General features: G+C 38.8%; 1 protein-coding gene and 1 long non-coding RNA gene across 3 annotated transcripts; one reads left to right on the top strand and one right to left on the bottom strand.

Annotated features, from left to right (window-relative positions):
- The first annotated feature begins 3,038 nt into the window (after window positions 1-3,038).
- LOC137966716 (uncharacterized) lies at window positions 3,039-3,899 on the top strand. Its single transcript, XR_011116238.1, has 2 exons — window positions 3,039-3,133; window positions 3,450-3,899. It is a non-coding gene; the product is annotated as an uncharacterized lncRNA (long non-coding RNA).
- A 6,826-nt stretch (window positions 3,900-10,725) lies between these two features.
- LOC137966340 (WD repeat-containing protein PCN-like) lies at window positions 10,726-19,941 on the bottom strand. 2 transcript variants are annotated; one of them, XM_068812922.1, is made up of 11 exons: window positions 19,673-19,941; window positions 19,436-19,576; window positions 18,677-18,992; window positions 18,494-18,557; window positions 18,268-18,381; window positions 17,832-17,994; window positions 13,733-13,886; window positions 13,040-13,626; window positions 12,722-12,903; window positions 12,131-12,391; window positions 10,726-11,376 (listed from the first exon to the last, which is right to left on the bottom strand). In XM_068812922.1, the coding sequence occupies exons 1-11, from the start codon at window positions 19,838-19,840 to the stop codon at window positions 11,064-11,066; spliced, it is 2,463 nt and encodes an 820-aa protein (XP_068669023.1). In that variant the 5' UTR covers window positions 19,841-19,941; the 3' UTR covers window positions 10,726-11,063. The 2 variants fall into 2 exon arrangements, with proteins under 2 accessions (XP_068669023.1, XP_068669024.1); XM_068812923.1 differs by having other exon boundaries at window positions 18,677-18,989.
- Between the last annotated feature and the right edge of the window lie 3,260 nt (window positions 19,942-23,201).

The raw sequence follows: 23,201 nt of genomic DNA, 5'->3' as shown, positions 1-23,201 counted from the left end.
TTATGTCAACCGAGTAGACAAAGCAAGTTACAATAGTAAGGAGCCAGGCTACATGAGATAGTGCTGAATTGATCAAAGGAGATATGACAACTTTCTAGTCCGACAAGATTGACGAAGATACCAGAAAACCGAGTAAACGACGACACCAATCCACCAGGCTGTATAACGAGTAACAAAGCAAGTTAAGGAAGCAATAAAATATAGAGCAAGTTATGAAAGCCATCTACTAGGCTAATAAACAGCCAAAAGAGCTATTCCAGCAATCACCAACCAGACAGAAGGTAAGTCACTGGTGCTGTTTTTGCTTGGGTCACACAAGATCACCTAGATCATCAAGAAATCTCGTGAAGGCAATGTAGAAAGGAGGTGATCGCCGATGCTACTGTGAAAGCAAATCCTTCACCCGAAGGCAATCCCTTTTGTATAAACAACCTTTGCAAGGAAGAAGCATAGCTATGCCACCGAGTCCAACCAGAACAGGGTTGTAAAAACTCCAAGTGGACGCTTAGTCTATCAAACAACAATGAAGAGGGCAAACAGTCCGAAGTGCCTCACCTAAGACCTGTTGAATACAAGAGGTCTAGATTGGCTAGGAACAAAAGAACAGTCAATCGTGGATATGGTGGGTTTCTCTCTGGAAGTGCTATCAGAGAGAATTATCCGTCCATCTTGCACAAAGCACCTGACATGCATGAAATTGGTGCAAAAGACCTATTGTTTCATAGAGAAGTAAAGAGGAAAAGGACTTATCTTTTCTGAAACAACATAGGCAGTCTTCTTCGAACTGAATGCCCATGAATTCTTCAACATAAATCATCATCTTCATGTTTCATAATCCAAGAAGCAATGAAGCAAATTGGAATCCTTGAATCACTACTCTGATACCATGTTGATTTCAGGATATAATATTAAGATCTTCAACATAGAGTGTAAGAGAGAAGAGGAAAGGAGGAGAGGAGTGAAGTGAGGTGAATGAAGAGAGAGGTAAGAACAAATGTGAGAGAAAAAGAGACAGAGATGGACATGTAAAGGAGAGGAGAAAAATGAGAATAAGGGTTGTGGAAGATATCCAAACCCTCCCCCTTGACCTTTATTTATAAATGTCACGAGTACATTAAATTACAAGTATACTCTTTACTCTTGAGAGAGTGAAGAAAAGACAAAGAACATAAGTTATTTACAATAATGTCACCTAAGCTTGTTTATGACTTTCAACTGGACGCATGAGAATGAATGATCCTAAGTGCTTCTAACATGTTTGAAATATGTATATGATGGTTTTAAAACATGTTTGAATGCATGTTATGTTCTAAACTCCAAGTTTGCATTGTACCTCAAATTTGAAGGAGTTGGATAGTTCTTTTTTACATAGATTGAGTTTTGGAATTTCTCCATAAGTCCTAAAACTTTAATCTTCAATTTGGCTTCATCTTTCAAGGGTGATTCTTCAATATTTCTCGACTTTCCATAATGCTTGAAGTCTTTGAGAAGTTTGATTCATTTTGATGCTTTAGAACATGTTTGAATGCATGTTATGTTTATGACTTTCAACTGGAAGCATGAGAATGAATGATCCTAAGTGCTTCTAACATGTTTGAAATATGTATATGATGGTTTTAAAACATGTTTGAATGCATGTTATGTTCTAAACTCCAAGTTTGCATTGTACCTCAAATTTGAAGGAGTTGGATAGTTCTTTTTTACATAGATTGAGTTTTGGAATTTCTCCATAAGTCCTAAAACTTTAATCTTCAATTTGGCTTCATCTTTCAAGGGTGATTCTTCAAGATTTCTCGACTTTCCATAATGCTTGAAGTCTTTGAGAAGTTTGATTCGTTTTGATGCTTTAGCCCTTGAAATGAAAATCTCTTGAAGGAAAAGTATCATAAATACTAAATTTACAGTTGTTAACTTTATTTAGTTTTGTTAGCATCAAAATCAAGAAGGGAGTCAACATACAGTCAACAACTTTTAGTCTTGGGTCCACAATATTGTTTTGGTCCTTGAAGAAGCAATAGATCATTGCACTTTCACCCCCATGGAAGCAAAATACAATGCAGTCACATATTGTGCCACACGAGGAGTGTGGCTTTACAAGTTGCTTATAGAGTTGCACCAGAACCACTAAGGTGTGGTGGCTACATCAGCTATTGCATTGTCTAAAAAACCCAGTGTTTTATAGGAGGAGCAGACACTTAGTCATCTAAGTATCAATACATCAAAGATCTAGTGAAGGACGAACCGGTGCTTGAGTTTGAAGGTTAAAAGTTCAAGAAGAAGTTCGGCATAGCTAGCTTCAAGGGAGTTGATAAGAATCACGAGCTAAGTGGGAGACATCATACAGTCTAGTTTTGATTGAAATAGGAGTCGTGGGGTTAAAATAGGAAGTATTTTTTATATTTTAAAAAGAACTTGGTTATCGAAAGCTTTCAGGGGATTGCATTTCTAATAGGAAGTTATCCTTTGTTAAGAAAAAACCCTACACAAAGACTACTAATTGTTTAGATTAGTAAAATGAAACAAATTACGTGCTCTTCAAATGAATATTTTCTCTACCTCTTTCCTTCACAATGATTTTTCTCTCACAACCTTTTCATTCTTCTTCTTGTTTTTACTTTCTTTCATTACTATATCAAACGGCTATGTGAGCATACATACAAGGACATAAACCGACAACCCCGATCAGAGAGAAGGATGTTCCTTAGACAAAAACATTTATTAAATTAGTCTAATTAAAATTTTAAAAATTAAATCTTTTATAAATAAATTGAGTAATTTTACTCTAAAAAAGTATAAAAATCCGTTAAAAATTATTGAAAATTGCCCTCATAATAAAATCACATCCAATCAAACTCCATTCGTCCTGCTTAAAAAACAACTCGTGCGACAGGAACCAGACGCGCTGACTGGTCGCCACGCGTCACACACGCGTGGAGGCTTGGATAACCAATTAGCAATTTCGGTTTCACTTTACAAAGTATGGAATCTTAATTCTTAAGAAACGCGTGCGGACTTCGGGCCACGATGATAAAAATGGAGGCCCTGGGGTTAAACTGCGTCTGCATTCGTAATTTCATACAGAGCGATCGGAAAGCTACAGTTGGATAGGCTTCGGTCCTCTCCTCCAGCTAAGGTAGGGTTTCTCTCGCATCCGCTCTGTTTTTGCTTTCTTTAATTATCTTGGTGTCTTCTCCGTAAGAAATCCTGTTCATTTCTGCATCTTTCTACTGGATTGATTGGTTAACATTGGCAAGATTTTATTTATTATTATTTTTTTAATTTAGTTTTTTGAATCACTGTTTGGCTGGGGTTTTGCTTTCATCCTTGACCAAGAATATATCTCATTTAAATAATAAACAGGAGGATCTTAATGAAGCAACATCGAGAATTGGCTTTGGTTTTCTCTGATTGAATTTGATTTACGAAACAGAGTCGATTTTGTTTGCCAGTTTCGTGGCTGAAGGAGTAGCTATGGGACATCACCACCATCATCATCATCATCATAGCCATGATAGCCCGCGTGATGATCCCCTTTTGGTTTGCTGTTGCTGCCCGTGTTTACTGATCTCTTACATGCTCAGAGGGATCGGAAGATGCATCTTTGTTGCTTGCTATCCTCTGTTGCAGTGCTTTGGCTTGGATGAATGCAGACATCACCATCATCACAGTCATTTCCATTGATCCAGTAGGTTCTCATCTTGTGGTTGTTTGTGTATTTTCATTTGCTTGATCCAATGTATTTGTGTATTTTATTTTTTGGGTTTAGGGTAATCTCTGTGGTTATGTTCTTTGATTCCAAAGGAAAGACTAAAGAAATCTTTTACCTGAACATTTTTTTTCTTTTATTTTTCTTTTTAAAAGATAACTGTGTAGAAGATTTGATTCAAGAGCTTTATATCTATGAGTGTCTCCTAATGCAAATTTCCCAAGATGGAGATTTTCAAATGAAAACACATCTCCATTTGTATGAAGACATACTTATCAAATGGGCAAAGATGAAAATCCCATCAAACTATTTAACCAGATGGGATGTGTAGAAATGGTGGAGAAAATCTTTATTTGAGCTAAACTAAAGTTGCTATTAGAAAATGATAGAAAACAGACTAACAAAAAAAATGATGAAATGTTGTGGTGCTCTCTTGCCCAAAGTCCTTTACAAGAGGGTCTATTTATACACCAAATGACACAGAATATTCTCAATAACAGAACGGACACAGCTATACATTCTAGACTCTTCTATATTATTTGGTGAGTTGGCCTAGAGGTGCTGACTTGTCTTTTGCACTGAGATGGAAGAGTTGATATTGCTAATAGCCCCCGGTGATCCCAGCAGCCCTGGCAGGACTGAGGCTCGATCTGAGTGTGCAGAATCTAGTAATGGACAGTAGCTTTGTAAAAACATCTGCGATTTGATCTTTGCTTAAAAGGAACGAAACTTGAAGAGTCTTGTTATGAACACGATCTCGAACAAAATGGTAATCAACATCCACATGCTTTGTTCGGGAATGCATCACAGGTTTCACAGATAAGTAAATAGCCCCCAAATTATCACAATAAAGAATGGGAGACTTAGATAAGAAGACACCCAATTCAGACAATAAAGATTGTACCCAAACAAGTTCACAAGTAGCACGGGCTAAGGCCTTGTATTCAGCCTCTGTGCTGGACCTAGCAATAGTTGTTTGTTTTTTTGAACTCCAGCAAATGAGATTAGTGCCATAGAATAAACAATATCCACTGGTGGATTTTCAGTCGTTTGGGCATCTTGCCCAATCGACATCAGAGAAGGCAGCCAGAACCGGGGACCAAGGAGTGAGGGCCAAACCATAACCCAGTGTATGTTTCAAATATCTTAAGATCCTCTTCACAGATTGCCAATGAGAAAGACAAGGAGCATGCATAAATTGACACCCGATTTTTGAGAAAGCTAAATCAGGTCTGGTAAAGAGAAGATATTGTAGGCTACCCACCACACTCCTATACAGAGAAGGATCCTCCATTGATGTTGAGTCAAAAGCAAAGAGTTTAGTGGAGGGAACCATAGGATTCCCATCTGGTTTACAATTAGTCATATTGGTCTTGTGCAATAAATCAAGATTATATTTTCTTTAGGACAGAATCATCCCATTCGAATTTCTGTGACACTCAATACCCAGGAAGTAATGAAGATCACCAAGATCTTTTAAGGGAAACTTAACACTCAACAATTGAACCAACTAAGTAATAGCTGAGCTATCCGAACTAGTAAGGATTACATCATCAACATAGACTAAACAATAAAGAACAACAGATTGATGTCGGTATATGAACAATGAAGTGTCAGATTTGGAAATGACAAATCCCAATTCAACCAACTTACTGCTCAGGCGTGCATACCACGCACGAGGGGCTTGTTTAAGACCATATAAGGCGAGATTGAGCTGGTAGACATGTGGGAAATTGAGGATGAACAAAACCTCTTGGTCTGGACATAAACACAGTTTCATCCAATGTGTTGTGTAAAAAGGCATTTTGTACATCTAACTGATGAACCGGCCAATTAGCAAAGAGGGCAATAGAAAGAACCAACCTGATGGTTGTCGGTTTGACAACGGGATTGAAAGTCTCGGAGTAGTCCAAACCCTCGAGTTGGTTGTAACCCTTGGTGACAAGGCGTGTTTTTCTCCTTTCAACCGAGCCATTTGATAGATATTTCATTTTGAAGATCCATCGGCATCCTACAAGATTCTGAGAGGAGGTTGGAGGTACAAGAGTCCAGGTATTGTTAGATAGAAGGGCATCAAACTCTAGTTGCATCGCATGGCGCCATTCTGGATATTTTGAGGCTTCAGTAACAGAGGAGGGTTTGTCTAGAGTAATAGTGGAGGTGACATGGACCTGAGGTGTCGGCCAAGCAACGGTGTCGTCAGTTTGAATTTTTGGAAAATGAATATTGGATTTGGACCTAGTTTGCATAGGATGAACACTGGAAATTGGGGAAGGAGAGAAGGCTGAAGACTCGGGAGATATTGGCGAAGACGGTGCTCGGGAAGAAGAAATGGGATTAGAGTGAGAAATAAAAGGAGAGGGAGAAGTGGGCTGCGGTAAATGTGAGGAGGTGGGCCGAGTTGGTGAGGAAGTATTGGGCTTGTCGACTGACGGAGAAGTGGGCCAGGTAGATGAAGTAGGAGTGATGGGATTGGATAAGGCTGAGGTAATGGGCTGAAAAGAGAAAGAGGAGTTGGGCAGAGTAGTATGCAACGGAGTAGATGGGATGGATGGAGAGTGTTGAAATGGAAAAACACTTTCATAAAAAAGAACATCTCGTGAGACATACATTCAGGAGGTAGAGATGTGATAATATAAGTAGCCATGATGATTGGGGTTGTACCCAAGAAAAATGCAAGGAAGAGATCTATAATTCATTTTGTGTCTATTATAAGGTCTGAGATTAGGCCAATAGAGACAACCAAAAGTTTTCAAGAAATTATAATTTGGCTGTTTGTTCCACAATTTTTCAAATGGAGATATCTGGTTTAAAACAAGAGTTGGTAACTGATTAATTAAGTAGGCAGCAGTAACGAAAGCATCAGACCAATATTTTTTAGGAGAGAAGGAATGTGCAAGAAGAGCAAAACCAATTTTTACAATGTGTCTTTGTTTCTTTTCAACGGAACCATTTTGAGAGTGAGCATATGGACAAGACAAGCAATGAGAAATGCCAAAAGATTGTAACACGGTATTAAGAGAACGAAACTCGCCACCCCAATCAGATTGTAAGGCACGTATTTTTGTATGAAGTAAATTTTCAACGTGACATTTAAAGGATAAAAATACGTTAACTACATCGGATTTACAATTTAATGAAAAAATTTACGTAAATCGAATATAGTCATCAACAAAGGAAAGATAATATTGAAAACCACCCCTACACACAGTGGGGGCAAGACGCCATACATCGGCAAACAAGAGTTGAAATGAAACAGTGGTCCAAGATGGAGAATATGGATATGGTAGTTGATGGAGTTTGGCTAGATAGCATAAAGAACATAACCCAGTGTACGGAGAGGACTTCACAGGGAGAGATAGTTGTGATTTTATTATTTGAACTAATTGCATGGAAGGATGACCCAAACGAGCGTGCAATTGGAATGGGGTGACTCTAGAACCAATATGAGCTTGATATGAAGATGTGGCTAGAGGAAAAACATACATGTCGTGACTAGTAGGACCTTGCATAAGGGTTTTCTTGGTACGATAGTCCTTCACATAGAAAAAAGATGAATGAAATTCAAAGAATACACATTTATCTTCACAAAAAATTTTAACAGAGATTAAATTCTTTGAAATTGACGGAACATGATAAAATTGAGGGAGTAGGAGATTGCCAAAAGATGTGGGAATAACAGAGCTGCCAACATGGTGGATAGGGAGAGAGTTGCCATCACTAACCCGTACCTGCTCATCGCCCTTATACTTAGAGGGATTAACAGATAAGTTAGAAAAATTATGAGTAAAGTGATGAGTCGTTGCGGAATCAAGATACCAGTTATGATCAACAAAAGATGCAGTAGCATGAGAAAAAGGGGCAGAGGTGAAATGAGCAGCTAATAAAGGAGGAGGTGCTGATTGATATGCATGATCAAACTGATAGTAGAATTGAAGAGCGATATGACCATGTCAGTGACAAATTTGACAGGGAGGACGATTTTGGGAAAAATGGGAAGGGTTGGACCGACCTACATTGTGACTTTGTCCACGGTCCATGTAGCCTCCTCTGCCTCGAAACTGGCCCCTGCCTCTGGTGCTGTTATTGGTGGGATTTGTGGTGGTAAAGTTAGCCGAAAATTCTGGGGACACAGTGAGGGTTGTTTGTTGATGAAGGAGACAAGATTCTTGGGTAAGGAGGTGACTGTATACTTGGGAGGGGTTAAGAGGATCCAGGCAAGTGGTAATGGAGGTCACAACCGAATCAAAATCGGTTCCCAAACCAGCCAATAGGTATGCGATAAAATCAGAGGAGAGGATTTTACCAGCCGCCGCTAGGGTATCTCGGATGAGTTTGGTTTTTTTATAATACTCAGTAATCGAATCCGAACCTTTCTTAAGGGTAGTGATCTGATATTGAAGCTGCATCACGCGAGGTTGAGATTTTGAAGCAAAAAGGTCTTACAAGATAAGCCAAATTTCCCGTGAGGTGGATGCATCCACAACATGAGCAATGATATTTTCGGTAAGAGAGGAAATTTGGATGGTCATAACGGTTTGGTCTTGCTGTTTCCAAATCAAATATGGAGAAGTTGGGTCTGTGGGATTTTCATCGAGCAGCTTCGGTGCAACAATGGACCCATCAACATATCCATAAACATTCTGGCTGTTGAGGAGGCATTAGTTGTGCCTTCCACAGCAGATAATTGTCATTGTTTAATTTGACAGTAATAAAATGAGAGGGAGACGGGAGGGAGAATTTGGGAGGGTTTTGTGATTCAGCCATGAGTGGGTTTGGACGTGAGTCCTTACACAGCTCTGATACCATAATAGAAAACAGACTAACAACAAAAATGATGAAATGCTTTGGTACTCTCTTGCCCAATAGTCCTTTTACAAGAGGGTCAATTTATACACCAAATAACACAAAATATTCTCAATAACAGAATGGACACGGCTACACATTCTAGACTCTTCTATATTATTTGGTGAGTTGGCCTGGAGGTGCTGACTTGTCTTTTGTAGCTAAGATGGAAGACTTGATATAACTAATAGAAAAAGTCAGTGAAAAAAATTTCTGGCTCATGATCATATTAATCTTTTATTTTATCAACCAAAATATTCAGTGTGTTTCATTAGAAAACCAAATTCACTAGGGTTTAGAGCCCCCATTGAATTGACCTCTTGCAAGAAGAATACCTCCATGGATCAATAAAATATGATTTGTGTACAAAGCAAAAAGAAAATTGAACATAAACGTACTCTCGAATGAGTAGGAAAGACAAATATTTTAAGAAAACTATTTTTCATTACAAATATTAAATTATCTAGCTCTACCATATGCAAGAGTTAGACTACGATATTTATGTCCGCCAATGTGCTGGCCAGTTTGGTTTGGTTGGTGGCGACGTCTCTCAGGCCGATCGTGGCGGTCGATCGCGCCTCGCCGCGTGTCATTGAGACTTTTCTGATCTTCAAGTACTCGGTTGTGAAGAACCTCAAGCTTGGAAAGGGCACATTGGAATGTGTCGTGTGCTTGAGCGAATTTAACCATGACGAGTTTGACAAAGGCTGGAGTGGGTCTTCTCTTGGTATTTGCTTTTTTTTTGTTATTCTGCCAAGTTAACTCAGTTCAACTCGGATTGGACTCGTTGGAGAATCCTAGATGGGTCAACGATGAAGCACCTTCTTCTCAAAAAATAAAAATCAAGAGAAGAGGAAAAACAACTACCGAGATGTTGCTGAGAGCAGCTTCGTCTCCGAAAATAATTTCTCCCTTGTTATCAACACCTATGTTTTCTACGTATCACTGAGTAGTGTAGAAAAAACATGGTAGTCTCTCAATGGAAAAAAAAAACAACATTGTCTAAGCCAAATAGAAAGGATTGATAATGGCAGAGTAATGTTAGACAACAGGAGAAAAGCGAGCAACAATATCAAAAAACGAAATTTTAGCAACGGTGAAAAAGTGAAGCATCAATATGATCAAAGAAAAAATATAGGTTTCTGGAATCCTAAAAACCATAGCTATGAATCTTAAAAATAAATGTTTTGATACCATATTAATTTTTAGGACTCTATATATTAGCTCATAAAGAAAATGAGAGAATGCATGTTTGGGAGAATATATGAGGAAAAAATAAGTTATGGATTTGTATCTTAACCCTCTCGAAGCTCTATTTTTAGATAATAAAATTATAATATTATAATTATACGCCTAAAACTTAAACTAATTACATCAATGCCATCTATACAAGATGATTCTTTATTTACCATCATGTCATTACTCTTAGACGTGTGGGATTTCCTTAGTATGTGGACTTGAACCTATCACCAACCTTAAAGCTAACATAAAGGTTTTATACATTTTCAAATGGATGTCAAGAGCGTATTAACTAAATAGTTACTTTAAAAAAGAAATTTACATAGAACAACCTCAAAAGTTTTGAAGAGAAGCCAAAACATGTATATAAGTTGCAAAAAGATAAGGTTTAAAGCATGCCCTTCATGCTTCAAACGAATTAATTAAAATTTTACTTACAATGGTTATATCCATGATAAATTTGACATGAATTTAGTGTGAAAATAATAATTGCCTCAAAGTTCAAAACAATGTAAGTGATGTTACCTTTAGGTCAACTAATGAGTCAGTTTATCAAGAGATTGCTATGGTAATACAAGATGAATTTGAGAAAAGTATGATGAGTGAGTTCACACCCATTCCTGGATTGTGGGTAAATCATAGCAAAACAAAGGCTATCATTACTTCTTCTACATTCCCGAGGGCCAAGTGAGTATTAAAGCAGCGTTTCATTGTAGAACAGTGAGATGTTTGCTCTGCAAAATCTGTCTCTATTCCTGAAGAATTCTTTTTGAGCCTAATGTTCAATTTCCATCACTCAGCATAGAGAAATAGATATACAAACAAATCTTCAAATTCATATTCCTTGGTTCATTCAAAAGCCAATGACTACCTATCGTTTCAGTAGGTTCTTCACTACAACAAACTACATTCGATTATATGAGAAAAACACAAAAGATTGAATATGACAGACTCAATTTGACTGAAAATGTGCATATCAATTGCAGCTTCAGAAAACATAGTATCTAGTATCTGCCAACCTCTTGATATGATACTCGTTGCTGAATGATACAAAAATTGAATAATCCTCTAAAATAAAAAAATAGATCCAACATCGTATTCTACCAGAAAAAATTACATACCTCATTGTTATACATTTTCCGTCATCATGATTGCGAAGGCTCAACCATACAATTTGATATTATACACAGCAGGCTCTCAGCTGCAAACATATCCATCGGCCAAGGACAAGCTGCCACTGTTCAATTTGGTTTCTTTCTGGGCAAGTGCCCATTTAGGTCCCAAAGATATGTCTATGCACTGGAGCATCTAAAGTCTTAATTACATCTAACCATGGCTTGTCTATTATCAACAATGAATCTTCAGAGAGGTGGCCAACAAACAAGACAGGATCTCTGAAAGACATAAAATCAAAGTTCTTTTTACTATGTAATGTAGTTTCTTGATCTAAATCCTTCCTTTTGCGCTTCACTTTCCCATTTGCAGAAGAACCAGCTGGCTTCTTTGAAGGTGAATCTTGACCATTAATCAAATCAGACTCATCACACTTCGATACAGGCATCCCAAAGTCTATTAAACACATAGCCCTACACACAAAACCTCAAGTTGATGAGCAGTTAAGACTCATCATACGTCAATACAGGCATAAAAATTTGATTAAGTACATCACAAGAAACCCCCAAGTTGATGAAAATTAAGTGTTAAATACTACTGCCAAAAAATAGATGACCTATTCCAGTGCTAAAATTACAACCCTCGCTAATATATAAAAGCCAAGCACAATCATCTCTCCAGTTTTCATGCAGCTCTAGTGGAGAGACACACACACATGACTAAGCCACTCGATTTACTTAAACAAGAATGTAGTAAGAGATAAGTTAACAAAAGCACCTCCATATACCACAATATCTAAAAGTGAATGCTTTCCCATATTATCCAACATCTCCAGCTTTCTATCTTGAAGATTTTGTCCTAACAATTGGTGCTCCATACATAACTAAAAGTGGTTGAAGCACTTTCAGGAGCTTCACTAAGAACGTACAGAACACAAAAAATTTCTCTATTTGTTCTACTCTGAAATGGTATGCACCTATAAGATATGTGTATTAAAGAGCTCAGCTGTTTCCATTAACCGATCAACTGCAGTGTCACTTCTCCCATATCATTTTTACAGGCTCCTTCACTACCTATATTGAATCCTAAAAAAAATAAGGACAAAGAGACCCAACTTGAAACTTGGCACTGCTTTTGCATGCAATTTCGTACAAGCAGAAAAAAGACACTCTAGCCACATTCATGCTGTTTTTAAAATGCTGAAGATACTTGGGAAAAAAGCCAAACCTGGAGCTATATATGATAACAGAAGTTGAAGAGAATGAAGGAGGAAAGGAGAGTCCAATGACCTCTCCAGGAAACTCCTGAAATCTCCTTGGAAGAACAAGTGTATGACGCCTTGACCATTCGCCCAGTTGTTTAGCCTCCACATCGAACACATAGACTTCGTTGGAAGATGTTGTAATGACAAGTACATTACTATTTTTAGGAGGAAAACCTCCAGCAGTAACAGAGGCACCATTCAATCTGGAAACGAACCAGTGTTGCCTGCAATGTTAAATAGCCAAGCACTGCATCAAAAGCATGACCATAACAGAAAAATAATAAAAGAAATGTTTAATGAAGAATTATAATATTAATGCCAACCATGACAATGAAGAATTGAAGAAAAGTTCAATGATGAATCACAATATTAACGTCAACCATGACAATGAAGAATAGAAGAAAAGTTTAATGATGAATCACAATATTAACGCCAACCATGACAATGAAGAATAGAAGAAAAGTTTAATGATGAATCACAATATTAACGTCAACCATGACAACGAAGATGGCATCAACAAAGAGCAAACTCAAGCAAAATGCTACTAGCTGCACCTTTGTATCTCCAGATTGAAGATGTAGATATCCCCAAAGCAATTAATAGCAGCCAGCCACTGGCCATCTGAACTACAAAACATTTTCGTTATTGGGGGTTCAGTTGGTGGTGAATTGATGATATCCTCTTTCCTACGGGGAATAAAAGTATGTAATAGTTCTGCTCTTTCCACATCCACCAGCTGTGACATGAAAATAAAATTTAAAAAAAAAATTATAAGAACAAGAAAATGGAAAAGACAGAAAATGCTGAAATTATTCTGCATAGATCTCTTTTAACAACATGATAGGTAAGAATTTAAAACGAATAGTGCTTACATATATCTTCCTATCATGACCAGCAAGCACCAAGCTACAGGAATCAGAAGAGAAAACAATAGAATGGGCAAATGGTAGGTTCCGTGGAAGACATCTTTTACTGATGGTCAACCCTTTCCTTCCAATATTACACTTCAAATCGAACAAATTGGGTTTGACGTGATCAGAGTAAGCAAACATAGATCGACTACTTGATATTGCACTACATATTATCTTCCGAGATGCCTTACTTTTAACACGAGCCAGTAGAGTAGTCCTGGCAGCCTTCCTGTTGCCCATATCAGGAGGAGCATCTTTTTTCAATTGAATAGACAGGAGATCTAAATGGCTAGTGGACTGAACTAGAATCATAGAAGTTCCCTTTAGGAGAGTATTAGGAACCAAGTGTATGGGCACTCTCTGAGGTGCAGGGCAGATATCATGTGGAGCAAATTTGGTGAATTCTTTTGCAGAATAAGCATAGAGCTTTGCATCATCACCAGCTGAAATAAGCATAGGAACCCCCGTATGAGCCCACTTGTGATAACTGAAGTCCATGGGCTTCTCTCGACGACGGACCTTAATTGCTTTCTCATTGAGCAATGCATCTGTAGAAGAGGAAAAGTAAGAAAAGGAAACAACTGCAACGATTTAAAGTGAAGAGTCAACAAATGGTGAGTCTGAAAGATTAAATCTTAATAAAAACCAGCAAACCTTCTCTACTAACAGGGACAGCCATAGTGAGCGCCCTCACGTCATGAGTATGGGATCTGACATAACCAACAATAACCCATTTCTTTGTTAATATTGTGGCTGAATCATCACCACCAGATCCTGTTGAGTTAAAAGTGAGCTTTAATAAAATAACCTGAAAAAAAAAATAAGATGCACGAGTCAGATAGTCAACATTGACAACTAGGATTTTTCTTGTAGAGCTTTCAATACGGCAGATGATCAGAACAGTCAGAAAATAAATATTTCGCCAACATTTTACTACTAGTATTCACAGTCAAGATTGATACAAAAGAACAGGACAACCACTGTTAGAGACAAAATACTATTGATTCTACTGTAGACAAACACAGCATTAAACTACAGGTTGGAACCCAACATAATCTATATTTTATGCCTTCTTTTGTTGAGTGAAGTGAAACTTTATTTGAAATAGTAAGAAACAACCTAGTTAAGGTGCATTCCCTTTACAACAAGGGAGTGCAGGGAGGCACCTTGCTTAGCAAGAGTGTCAGCAAAAGCATTTGTTAACCTCGGAATATAGGACAAATTACAAGTAAGGGAAGATACAATATCAACAATCTGATGAAAAATGTTCTAGCGTTGCCATGGGGGTTCACCAAAGGTTGAACACCAGCTAATCACCACTTGTGAATCACCTTCAACAATAAGGGGGTCATCCAGATGATCATGGAAAACAATTAGCCCATGGAAGAGGGCATAAAATTCAACAGAGGTGGAGTCAGTAATCCCTAATGGTCCGGAGTAGGTGATGAGAAGGGTAACTCCCCGAAAACCAACAAGTCCAGGATTGCCATGAGCACTTCCATCGAAATTTAGCTTGAGGATGCCCAAGTGAGGTGGATTTCATGCAATAATGGAAGGGCTTCTAGCAGACACAAACATATAACTCGAAGGTGGGAGTCTCTCAAGCTGCTAAATTCCTTCCTTGTGTGGAGCTAGGCAGATATGTGGCCAGTAATGATGCTAGAAAACTCCTCCACACTCCTGAATTTGCAACTAAAGCGCATGTTTTTTCTCTACTTCCATATGCCCCAAGGGATATGGGCTAGCTAGGTCGAAAGGATGATCCTTCCAAGCGTTGGGATGTGAGTGCCAAGGATCAAATGACAGGTACCAAGGAGGTCCTTGGGGAGGTAAAATTGAAGTTCTTGGTTGAGCAGCCGAGCCCCACAAATAGGGGCAATGGAGAAGAAGATGGGAACTGTTGCATCAGCCACGTTGTAGAGCAGACATAGTGTGTAAGGAGCATTATTACCTCTCCTCCTTAGGTAGTCTGCAGTGAGGATTTAGTTGAGGAGAGCACACCAGATGAAGAACCGAACCTTTAGCAGCCCAAAAAGTCACCAAGAAATGGTTGTGTCATGTGTAGGAGATCCAATTGCACCAATGACGAGATGGTAAGCAAACGAAACCGAGAATCTGCCACTGTCATCACCTCTCCAAACAATTTTACCTTGACTATGAGTTCATAACCGGACCAATTGGGGGTCAGACATGAGGTTGGATACCTGCTGGACCTCCAAACCATTTAGACCACGCTGAAAATTAAAGTTCCAGCAAGCACTGGTCCCCCAAACTTCAGCCACTGTAATGGATTGTTGAGTGCAAATTTTCATCAAGGCTTCATAGCAGTCAGCAAGAGGTCCACTTCATGTCCACCAATCCTTCCAAAACCACAAAGTATTCTGGCCACACAAGAGTTGAGGAGGATTAGCCGGCCAGCTTTAGAGAGAAGGCCGCCTCTCCAAGTAGCAAGGCATCTTTCTAGCTTCTCAATTACTGGAGTCCATAGTTGTTTGTGAGGTCTGGAATCAAATAAGGCGAGACCCAAATAAGTGGCAGGAAGTGAGATCAGTGTGCAGCCGAAGTAGGAAGCCATAGAGCTTTTGGCCATTGTTGCCCATTAGACCAGGTATGTGTGTTTCCTGAGAGCCCAATCTCCTCAAGCTCATAGCAGCCAATAAAATCGGTAAAGCCCCGCATTGATGAGGTGATTCGGTTACATGGAGAGGACTCCTCATTTCTGAACCGAAATGCATTGAAATCGCCGGCTAATAACCATGGAAGCTGCCACAGTTGAGGAGATCAGAAAGCTCATCCCAGAATAGCTTTGCTCCCTATATCGGGTGGGCACATACACCCCTACCAAGCACCAGGTGCTTCCCATACTTCTATCACGAAGTTTCAGCCCAATTGAGTACATTCCAAGCTTCTCATCAATTTTGTCGATAAGGTTTGCATTCCAGAGGATGAGGATCCCCCCAGCAAGCCCAATAGCGTTGACCGTTACCCAAGCAAAGTTTTGACAGTGCTAGAGATCATCGACGATCAAATTATCTATGTTTTGAGTCTTGCTCTCCTGAAGGATGATGATGGCAGCTTCGCTGCAGTCCAAGAAGTATCAAATTGTGGCTCTTTTCCTCTGAGAGTCAACTCCACAGACGTTCCAAGAGATAATTATCATTACTTTTTTTCTTTGCGACTCTCAAATCGTCATTCACCCCTGGTAGTTTCCCTTTATACAAAACTTCCAAAACCTCCGTCAACTCCATTTGTTTCCAGGTCTCATCATCATATTTATGTTTTGCAGATTGCAATTCCACCACCAATTTGCATGAGGGCTCCCCTGGAGGTGGGGCAAATGAGGCGCCCAGATTCGGGATCAGTCAGGTATTGGGCTTGGTTGCTTGATTCTCCTTGGAGAAATCTGCGGGGCTGGGATCTCCCCTTCCTTTGGTAGGTAGCCAGCAAAAGAGGTGAGTGGCTTTCTGGGAAATCGTGCTGAGGATAAGCTTTCCAGGTTAGGCTGGACTCTAGGTTTGTGGCTGGAGTGATGGATTTAATGTCTGAGAGGTCGGAGGGTTGGACATTCCAGAAATGGAGGGGTGAGTTTTGTGTACTGGTTTGGTCACTGGTCGGATTTAGAAAGGTGTTTGAGAGCGGTATGCCATCAGTAACAGTATCTTAGGCAGTATTCACACAACAAGAAATGACACAATTGCTAAAAATGTATAATAATTTTTATACGAATATAACACATGCATGTATACATAAAGTCTGCTGATGAGTAGGTTTACCAAGAACAGAATTAATGCACTTCTTGTGTGCACTAATCATATGCCTCATTAGCTATCTTTGTGGAAGAAAAACCCAAATGCATTTACATGAAGTTTCTCCTCTATAAAGCAGATATTTCATGATCCAGCATTCAAATAGGGGTGCAAAAGTAACAGGTTCAGGGTACGTTCTCAAAAACCCTGCAAGCCCAACCCTGGACTCGTCCCTGCAAAAATCCATTACAGGTTGGAAAATCCTACCCCGACCATGCTACCAAACTCCCCCCACTGTCCCCACCATGTCCCCACACTATCCCTGCATCCACAGGCCATCTCGAATCCAAACCTGTCCATGCTGACAAACTTCCCCACCTTGTCCCACCCTATCCCTACATCCACATGCCAGCTCCACATCCCCAGAACATCGTGACAACAGCCCATGGCCCATCCAAACCTTCTTCTAGAAAATCTTGTTTAAGTTAATTTTTTTAATACTATTTGTCTTTTCTTTAAAAGAGGTGCCATAGTTATCCGTTAGTATTTAGCTAAACTTTTCCTTTTTTCTTTTTCCTCAAGTATCCTCTCAAAAGGAAAGAATCTTTTATATAGAGGGTGGAAAGTCTACCCCCGCCGAAAGACAGCTGCAGGTCGGGTGGGGTAGACCCTTTCTGTGCTTTTGGCAGGTCGGGCGGGGTAGACCCCCATTAAACCCACCCTGGATGCATCCTTACAAACAAATAAGTTCAAAAGACAGCTGCAAAGCAGATTCCGGTGGTTTTGGCAGATTCTATTATTTCCTGTAATCACTGATTATCATTTGTAATTTCTCTTCACTTTTCCTGCATCAAAGTCCTCCCATCTGCCTCCTACTCCAACTGTTATTTTGATTCCTCCCTCGATTACAACTCTACCAATAAGGTCATTTTATCCCTTTTTCAAAGAAGGGAAAGAAACAAGAAAAGTATAAAAGAATGCATCAGCAAAAGTAAGAACTTAAATACCTGCCCATCCGAACCACCAGAATACACTCTGTTTTGACTTGGTACTGTTGCCAAAGTATTGACATCACCCTTATGACAAGATTGAGCTTGCAACAGAGTTCCATAATGACTGTCCCAGAACTGAACAGCACCGGTACTATCTCCGCTCACAAGGGTTCCACACCTGAAAAACATCAGTTTTCCAATCAGCCAGGGGAGATTCTCCATGCATCAAGTAGGATAATTGTGTCAAAAAATGGAAGGCTAACACTTGGCATCCATTAAATCTGATGGTTCTTTTCAGCCATCTCAAAATCTAAGCAGAGAAAACTAATTATAGAAAATTCATACATATGTAACTTTTCCTGCTAAAGTTTCTTCCTATGATGTGCATCTCATATTTTTGGGAACACGAGACAAGCATTTACTACATAAGAAGATTGAATTGCTACTGCACCTTAAGAAAAGTAATGACCACACACAAATTTCAGATCCACCACCCAACCCTCCTTGCCCAACTGTAATCCTATAACGCTCATGAGCTGATTGTGCATCCCAGCATCTTATAAACCTGCAAAACCCAGCTCCAAAACAGAACCACATTAGATGCTTCACTGAACACAAACAAAATCTTATGTGATAAATAGACTCAACAAACCGAAATAGAACCTAATAGTACTTACCCATCACTGCTCCCAGAAAATATTAGCGTTGCATCAAGACTCCAAGCAACACTTAATACCTTCCCTGCAAACCAGCACGCAAAAAAAGGCTTCTGAACAAATTACAAAAAATAACAATTTCATAGTGTGCATGCAAACATTTCTAACAGCACAGAAAGAAAGTAAAAGTTAGGATAATCACACCACTAGCTCTAGGAAATGATCTTCTGTAGACTAGTTCATCTGAATCAGAGACAGCATATAGGCGAACACAGCCATCATCACAACCAAGGGCCACACTTGAACTCCCCTTGTAACTGGAAGCAGCAGAAACTTCAACAGAATTATCTTCACCATCATCACTGTCACTAGTATCACTACTTTCACTGTTATCATAATTATGACCTTTATGTCTCCCATTCTCACATCCATTTTCAAGTTTGCCACAATCCATTAAATCAAGTAAAGGTTCCTCCACTATCTTCCAGATAGAGACTCCAATTGAAACGAGCACTATCTTCTGCCAATGCAGAAACAAGAAAATCATTATTGCAGCAGTGAACAATCAAACGATAATAGACTGGTCATTTTGTTTTTTCTGGTCTCTGTTTCTTTAAGATAAGAACAAAGTTGATAACCGTTCAGAGTGAGCAGTCTTTTCTCCCTAAACAGTTCAAGTTAAATACTTCATCTAGTAATTAAGAGTCATCGAAGCAAATAGATAAGCAACCAAAATGTATAAGTCATTATGCAATTAGCAAAAATAATGAAGAAGAAGTAACACAATCACCAAAATGACTAGCATCTGTTTTAGGTCTGCCACAAAATATTCAATAGGAAGATACACGACTTGCAAAGTCGCAAATAACAGATAAAACCATATAGACCATATTCAATAAGCATTAGGTCCTTCAATCAGTACATGCTAATAAACCTTGTTAAGGAATACACTAAAAAGTCAACCTGCTGCAGTGAGAAGAGGTCCCATTCAGAAATCGATCCATCGATGCTCGAAGACAGCAATTTACCATTGGGTTTACTCTTCGATTTAGAGCGGCACCAGATTAGAGAGGAGACTCTAGAGTTAGGATCCCCTTGTATCGTCTGAAACATGACAAGAACAGAAGTTATCGTCTGAAAAAAACGTAGGAAGAATGCAATTAAAGAAAACCAAAATAAACGGAAGGACCAACGTCTTACGAGTTGACAGTGCCAGCCGACGGAGCCAGGAGAGACGAGATAGATCTCGAGAGAGCCGTCCTCTCGAGCGGCGGCGACTTGAGAATCGTCGGGGCTTGTGGCGAGCGCGACTACGGGAGATGGGGTCCACTCGACGGAACTGTTTCTGTAAATTTCAAGCATTTCCATCACTGGACTGACAAAGAGGCCTTACGCTGAGTGTTCTTTCATCAAATGAATCGCAGACGGCGGAGGGTTTTAGAGGAGATACATGGGTTCTAGGGCGCAACGTAGAGATGACACTGCATCTTAGTTCTCTTTTTTTTTTTTACTTTACTACGTCTCTCTCCTCCATGGCTCCAATGGGCTTAAACTTGGGCCTGGCTCTGAGTTGGGCTTTATATGTGCGTTTTTTAAGCCAACCCAGACTACATGCCCACAACAACATCTGATAGAGGTAGAACAGCCACAAATAAACTTATTTTGACATTGTGTAATGCCCACAAATACATTATCCCAACATAGGGTTAACCCCAAACTAATTACTATGGATTGTCAACCCCATAAATCAATTTAATACAAGGATTTTATATATATATCTCTTTATATTGTATGTAATGTAAAATTTTGTTAAAGGAAAAAGAATGTAAAAAAGGATCATAAGGATGGTTAGGTTTCAACGATAGGTGTTGGGGTGGAGAAAATTGAAAATTCGACCTCATTACAAGTTGAAGGGAATCTGACCTGACCCAACCCCATTTTTAGGAGATAGGGTTTCGCCCAATAATGATATAGGGTGGGGATTGGTTTTTCCATCTGTACCCCAAAGTCGACCACCCAGGAGGTATACTTACATGGTACATTTTAAAAATCATATATAAGTTGAACAACACAAAAGGGAATTTTTTTATTCTTTTTGTTAAAGGTCTATTTAACGTAATTTTATAATTTATTATTTTTCATGTTCATCTCATGAACTTGACCTAAAATTTGTCCCTGCAAAATTCCATCATAAGGTGTTATGTTCCACTTGCATGCAATGTCTCATGAGGATAGCTTTTGGCTTCAGGTACCTAATAAACTTATTTTGTGAAAGAAAATCAAGAGTTTTTGCATAAAATTTTTCCGACCCTGTACTTAAATATAGAATTAGCGTTTTGGACTTTACATGATTATAACTCAAGATCTAGGGTTTGGATTGAGAAATAGGGAAGTTGGTTGGATAGATGGCTAAGTTAGGAAAGGAATGGTATAGGTTTTATAGATTTATAATGTGTAGAATTTAGAGAACTAAATGTCTTTTGTTAAATGCTTTGAAAATGGCAACAATGGACTACTTTTAGGTTTTTTTGTAATGACTCTAGGACAAAATAAGACAGACTTATATAGACTCTAGGGACTCATAGGATACTAGAGAAGACATCTAGACACTTTGAGACCCTTTATGAGAAAGAATGGAGAAGGTTTGAATAGGAAATAATTCCTTTCTAGAGTTGGTGCCACTTATGAAATCAAGAATAGAAAGTCATGCTTTTGTAAGATTTTATTGGGATTCCTGGATTCTAGATGGACATTTGGAAACACATTACTCAACTAGGATACTTAGAGAATAAAATAAGAAAGGACTCCTTTATGGGAATTTTTGTGACTCTTTTTTATACAATAAGGACTCTGGAAACTTTACACTTAAGACGTACTATAAGAGACTCAATTAATGTGTAATTTTCTAGTTAAGTTTCACTCACTACGGGTCTGTTTGGAACCCCATGGAAAAGAAAATAAAAGGAGAATTTAACCATTATTATTCCCAAAAATAGTTAGTTAAAAAAAGAATTTGATCATTATTTCATTTTCACTAACTATTTTTTAAAATAATAATAGTCAAATTCTTATTGTCTTTTCTAGGGGTTCCAAATAGATCCTAAGTATACAGTAAGGTGCTTAACTAAGATACTCTTAACTACACTATTTAGAATACACTCTCATGAGAGAATTACTCCAATTGACATTCTTTAACATGCAAATAATTAGGCAAGTTTAATTTACTTAAGGCTAATTGAATTACTTCATCAATGATTCTAACACAAGACATTTAGACATTAGGATAACTAAGTTAGATTAACCTCAACAAACTTTGATTAATTAGTGGAGGTAGTTTTCACTTAGAGAGAGAATACTCCATTAATGTGAGCCTCTCTAGGGCTACTTATATGTAACTAATGTAATCTCAAGACTCTCTACAAGACCAAAACAAAAGAAAGATGAAGGGATAGAAAATTGAATTGGCTTACCGTTCCCAAAGGTAAAACCTACTTAGAGAAGGATAAAAAAACCTTTGATTGGATGTGAGCAACCTAAAATATCTTTAAATTGTCAATCCAGATGCCTTGGGGTTGGACTAAAACAAATTAGAAGTTCATTGACTTCATATTATGATTACATTGCCCATAAAGCTACATATTTATAGTACTTTACTAGCAAACACTTTTTACCTACCCATGTGGGATTATGTGCTAACTCATGATTTCTCACTTAAACATCTAGCAAACTATCTTCTAGATTATCCTGCACTCTTCTAAACTCATGTGGCTTTAACCGGAGAGTTTCCTTCTCCTCAACTTTACATAAAAAATGTACACTCCTACTTGACTTAGAATTTCAATAATTAAGAAACGATTGATATGACTCATACTAGCCACTTGAAGGCTGAACTCGAGTTCACTCTTCTAGCCATCATCCACAACAAACTCGAGCTCTTGTAGGCTGATTGTGGACAAGTTGAAGTCTGAGTTAGGGGTTGAGTTTGAGGTTTACAATATTAGGTTGTGATGGGATTGGAATTTCAAACCTATCATAGGTTTTTGCGATATCAGGCTTCAAGTCCGGTTCACAGACTGGGGACCAGTTTCTGAAAACCCAACCCACCCTCACCCCTAGGTTGAGCATGGGGTGGTAAGGTGCAGTTGAGTTTTCCAAACCCCAACCCAAGCCCAACTTATTGTTATCCCTAGATGTGGCAAGATAACTAAAGCAAGAAAGTAAGGGGAGGTGGCAGTGAGGCGTGCCAATTTTCAAGTAGCCCAACTTGGTGTTATTCTAAGTAGTCAAGCTTGTGTCAAGATGGACTAATAGATCTCATTTGGTTGAATGAGTTGAGCTTGAATCTAACTTTGTTTGGGTCAATGGCTTATGAGTCGGCTTGAACCATATGCAATTGAGTGTATACCTATGAAAAACACCTCAATCTTTATGATAATTGCACCACTCATAGTGAAGTATCATTAGGCATGTACTCTGGTAATAGAGGCACATCTTCCACCAACTGAGCTTGTGGTAGAAGTTATAGAGGAGGCCGAGGAAGAGGTGGAAGGACTAATCCATCCAAAACAGACAACCAAGGAGGCACTCACTGTGGGAGATCCAACCATACTATAAAAAATCATTGGAAACTCCATGGAAAACCAAACTGGTCCAAGACTAATCAAGCCTTGGTCAACAGTAAAAAGAAGGACAAGTTTGAACCACAGTCAGACAAAAAGACCCTCATTGA

The sequence above is a fragment of the Aristolochia californica genome, unplaced genomic scaffold, assembly GCF_029961685.1.
Source record: "Aristolochia californica isolate CCGP_79_NKW_82.1479 unplaced genomic scaffold, dmAriCali1.0.hap1 SCAF_5, whole genome shotgun sequence".
NCBI classification, from domain to species: domain Eukaryota; kingdom Viridiplantae; phylum Streptophyta; class Magnoliopsida; order Piperales; family Aristolochiaceae; genus Aristolochia; species Aristolochia californica.
The sequence above is the reverse complement of the archived record's forward strand: the minus strand, read 5'-3'. Positions and strand labels throughout refer to the sequence as shown.

Bases quoted from the DNA above. Each gene is read 5' to 3' on its own strand.
- LOC137966340 (XM_068812922.1), bottom strand. From the start codon at position 19,840: ATGGAAATGCTTGAAATTTACAGAAACAGTTCCGTCGAGTGGACCCCA. The intron at 13,887-17,831 runs GTATTTAAGTTC...TTTTTTTTTCAG, and splicing joins CTGGTGGTTCGGATGGGCAG to GTTATTTTATTAAAGCTCAC. The intron at 13,627-13,732 runs GTTTGCTGGTTT...CCTCTTCTACAG, and splicing joins TGTCCCTGTTAGTAGAGAAG to ATGCATTGCTCAATGAGAAA.